This window comes from Bactrocera latifrons, unplaced genomic scaffold, assembly GCF_001853355.1.
Source record: "Bactrocera latifrons isolate USDA-ARS-PBARC rearing strain unplaced genomic scaffold, ASM185335v1 scaffold_166, whole genome shotgun sequence".
NCBI lineage: Eukaryota > Metazoa > Arthropoda > Insecta > Diptera > Tephritidae > Bactrocera > Bactrocera latifrons.
The window spans coordinates 707739-711543 of NW_017535141.1; the positions used below are offsets into that span (position 1 = coordinate 707739).

Below are 3805 nucleotides of genomic sequence, written 5' to 3' on the forward strand. Positions count from 1 at the left end.
GACAGTCAATGATCACCAAACACATACGTAAGTTGCCTTTTACACTTCGGGACTTGACTACCTTATTATTCCAACAATATCTTTAAGTTTGGCCTTTTWAATGTAATACATATTCAWAACGTTTTRAAATACAGGGWTTGTCCGCCGCGATTGTASTTYGGAGCGTGCGCACACTGACTGGATTCCGTAAAGGGTGTTCCTAGCTAAGCAACGAGCTGGTGGCGAACTTAGTGAGTTGTCTCCGAGTACCTTGAGAGTCGACGTGTTTCTGTGAGTGGTGCAAACCGAAAATGCTGCATTTTTTGAAGGGCCGGGAAGAAGTGGCTGACGAATACCGTCCTGGGAGACCTGCGACTTCGACAAACACCGACAATGTGACTCGTGTGCGCAAAGTTTTGAACTCAGACCGTCAAATCATGAATTTGTTACTCCTGGACACACCCTCAACGCCAAGTTTGAAGTGGAAATCTTCAAGAGACTCATACGAAGGTTCAATMGGGTCCGACAAGACATCGCAGCCAATTGGAAGTTGCACCACRACAACGCCCCGGCTCGCACCGTCTTTCATGGCGACAGCTAACTAACCAAGGCCGGCCTCCCAACACTTTCCCAGTCGCCCTACGAAGCAGATGTGGCGCAACCGGCATTTTTTTTTTTTTTTTTTTGTTTTTTTGTTTCTTTGTCCGAAAAGGCAGATGAAAAGCAAGCATTTTGAGACGACAGAGGGGATCCAAGCAGCATGCACCTCGGCTCTAAAGGCTATTGCAGAGAATGCCATCCGTGACGCCTTCAATGCTTTGAAATCGCGCTGGCACCGCTGCATCGACGCAAAAGACAGAGAGTTTTTAAAGAATTGTAACGATTAGTGCAATATTTTTTATTTTAAGTAGACTCAGTCCTATTACTTTCCTTACAAACTCTGTACGATCGCAATATGTGTTATTTACAGTAACTGAAAATATTCATCTCAGCCAAAAAATGGAATTAAAACGCGAATACTTTCGCGGGATCGCTCTTWGCAACTTTTGAACCTAATTCTGCTTTTCGGGATGAAGCTCCATCAAAGAACAGTATTTACCGGTGGTATGATGCCAGTAACGTTGATGGAGTGCTATGTTTTCGGGAACTSTCTCAGTTTCAAGCTTCCTGGCTATAATAGTGAGTATGCAGCTGGATTGCAGGATCCTTCAAAGAACTGACTACCTGCTGTGATAGCCTGAGGACGATACTAACATTGAGCTTCCTAACCATGCTTTCAAGTTAAGTAATGCCTACCTTCATTATCAATGCATCAAGTTACTTTGTTACAAAGATAGTATGGTTTCCAGGCAGGCACGAGCTGGCGAGAAAACGCCACGTAGTCCGATATCAGTTATACGAAAACTGGTCGTTGCTTCAATCTCCTCTTGCGTACTATTGTGAAAAAGGTGGTTTTTACAGGCTATTGTCCTATCAACGTCCTCGCTAATACCAATGACAACTAATCACGGTAGCATAAGACATAAGATTCTTTTGGACCAATATCGAGCCTAAGAGATAGTAGGAGGGTTCTAACAGGCCCTATTGGCGTTGTAAAACTCAGAATTCGGATGTTAGGAAGCATCCCAACTATTATTTCTTAATTGTCTCGCATTTGCGATATCATATGCTTAAAAACTTCGGAGTTCAAACTTCCAAATATTTCACATGGCTGCTGAGCATAGAAATTAATCGCTTAAACAGATTTATACTAGGCACATGACGATTCGCGAGCTTTTATGATCCGATACAGGAATTATATTTTGATGGTTTTACAAATGACTGATCTATCGAACCTAACCTAATTTATAAAGTGGAAACTTTTCATACTCAAAAAAATAGCGATATTTTATCGGTCAGATAGTTAAATCTGTTAACTAGATGCAACTTCTTGAAACACCAGAAATACCAGAAACACCACAGGAAACCATCGGTCTAGCCAAAATGTATTGGGTTCTTTTACGCAACAGCAGTTCAACAAACTGAGACAACTCTTATTTTGAAATTTCCTCTTACAAAGTGTGAGCGGAATGGATGTAGTTCCTTACAAGATTAGACTGACATGAAGATAGCAGAATTTAGATAGCTCCATAGCGCAACCTTCTTCAAAATTAAAAGCATTCACTCCTGTAGCAGAGCACTAACACTGGACGTCAGCTCTTTAACGGTGCTCTTAAGCTTTGTCTAGTTCGTGATAAGTCTTGTTTACCATATTAGTAGAAACTGTAAAGACGTTGAGTTTACAGCAAGAGCTGGAATTCAGAGATGACCGGAATTACCGTGAATCTTATTAAAAATAAACTAATGAACGGCTGCGAGATCCCTCTGTCCCTGAGTAGAACGCGAGTGGTGTTTGTTTTTTCAGCAAGATTCATACATTCCTTCCATCTTCCAACAGATTTTTGAAGATTGTGGGATTTTTAAGTTCCAAAAAAGAGAAAGTACTCGAATGAAGTGGCGAACTTTATGATCCTAATCCTCCATAGACGGACTCACGCTCTGAACTAACTCGSAACTAACTAAATTTTTGTTGCAATGTCTAAAAAAAGGGTGCCCGAAAGGTAACCTTCTGGCTGGATTTTTGATAGAAATTAACATATCGGACAGCAAAAAAAACTCTAARGGCTTATCGAAGAGGTAAAAAATTTGATCGTTCGATCTGCATTCTTTTATAAGTCTTCCGTGTGCTCTATATTCTACAAGTAAGAAGAACTACTCAAACTTTTCTTTCATTTACATTCGTAAATAGAGCGTACATTATTGTTCAAATTCTAAAAAAAAAAAAAAATTCTTAGAGTTTTATCATATACAAAGTATACAAATTAATCGAACTTCCAATTTTATTGCATAAAATACTTGAATATAAATACATATATAATAGCATTGAGATATCTACAGAATTTCTCCATAGGCACCCACAGTCTTCTATTATGTAGATCATCTATTACATTAGATTAATCCCAACCATGTTCCTTCTGCACAACATGTTTGTAAATAGTCACAGGGACGGGGTATGGTTTTGGAACGGGRATTTTTATCTGTTTCACCACTTCTACAGGATATGGGCGCTCCACCTCTACTGGATATGGTTTCTCGACAGTATAGGGTATACGTTTTTCGGTAATCTCCGGCACAATATTGTATGTTGGCACTTGAATTTGCTGTTCCACGGGCACATGCACTGCATATGGCTCGGGTATTTCTATGCGTATAACATTCGGCACTTTTACAGGCACTGGATGCGGGATGGAGAGCGGCACTTTCTCGATTACTTTAACCGGTACATGCTTAGAGACCTCTGAATGAGTTTCAATTGGATGATGACCGCCATAYGTTTCATCCATGCCATGATGTGAGGCATATCCTAGACTCATACACACCACCACAAAGGTGAACAACGAAAACTGAAAGGAAGAATTTTAGAAATTACATTTATGAACTCCTTTAAAGTTTTCAGCACTACTCACTATATTTTCCATAACTTTAAACCGTATTGAGCTTATCGTACAACTAACTGCGTCACCTTAGATGTACTTTGCATGGGATACTGTAGCAAGTTGTGTTCATAGCCTTGGCTTTTATACATTCGTCTAACACCATATCATTACTCATTTTTGAACTTTTCAAAAAGAAAATATTAATTATTCGAATGAATGAAAGTTCGGCTCTCAGTGTTGCTCTTGAGTTTCAAAAAGTTACTTTGTTGAATGAATGAATGAGCGTTGCAAGTATAAGTGTCGATTTGTTCGTATCGCATTACGAAATTTTCAAATGTTCGTACTCGTGT

General features: G+C 39.6%; 1 protein-coding gene across 1 annotated transcript; it reads right to left on the bottom strand.

Moving 5' to 3' along the window:
• Positions 1 to 2827: 2827 nt before the first annotated feature.
• On the bottom strand, positions 2828 to 3562 carry LOC108966609 (titin-like). Its single transcript, XM_018929604.1, has 2 exons — positions 3486 to 3562; positions 2828 to 3422 (listed from the first exon to the last, which is right to left on the bottom strand). The coding sequence occupies exons 1-2, from the start codon at positions 3495 to 3497 to the stop codon at positions 2973 to 2975; spliced, it is 462 nt and encodes a 153-aa protein (XP_018785149.1). The 5' UTR covers positions 3498 to 3562; the 3' UTR covers positions 2828 to 2972.
• Positions 3563 to 3805: the final 243 nt, after the last annotated feature.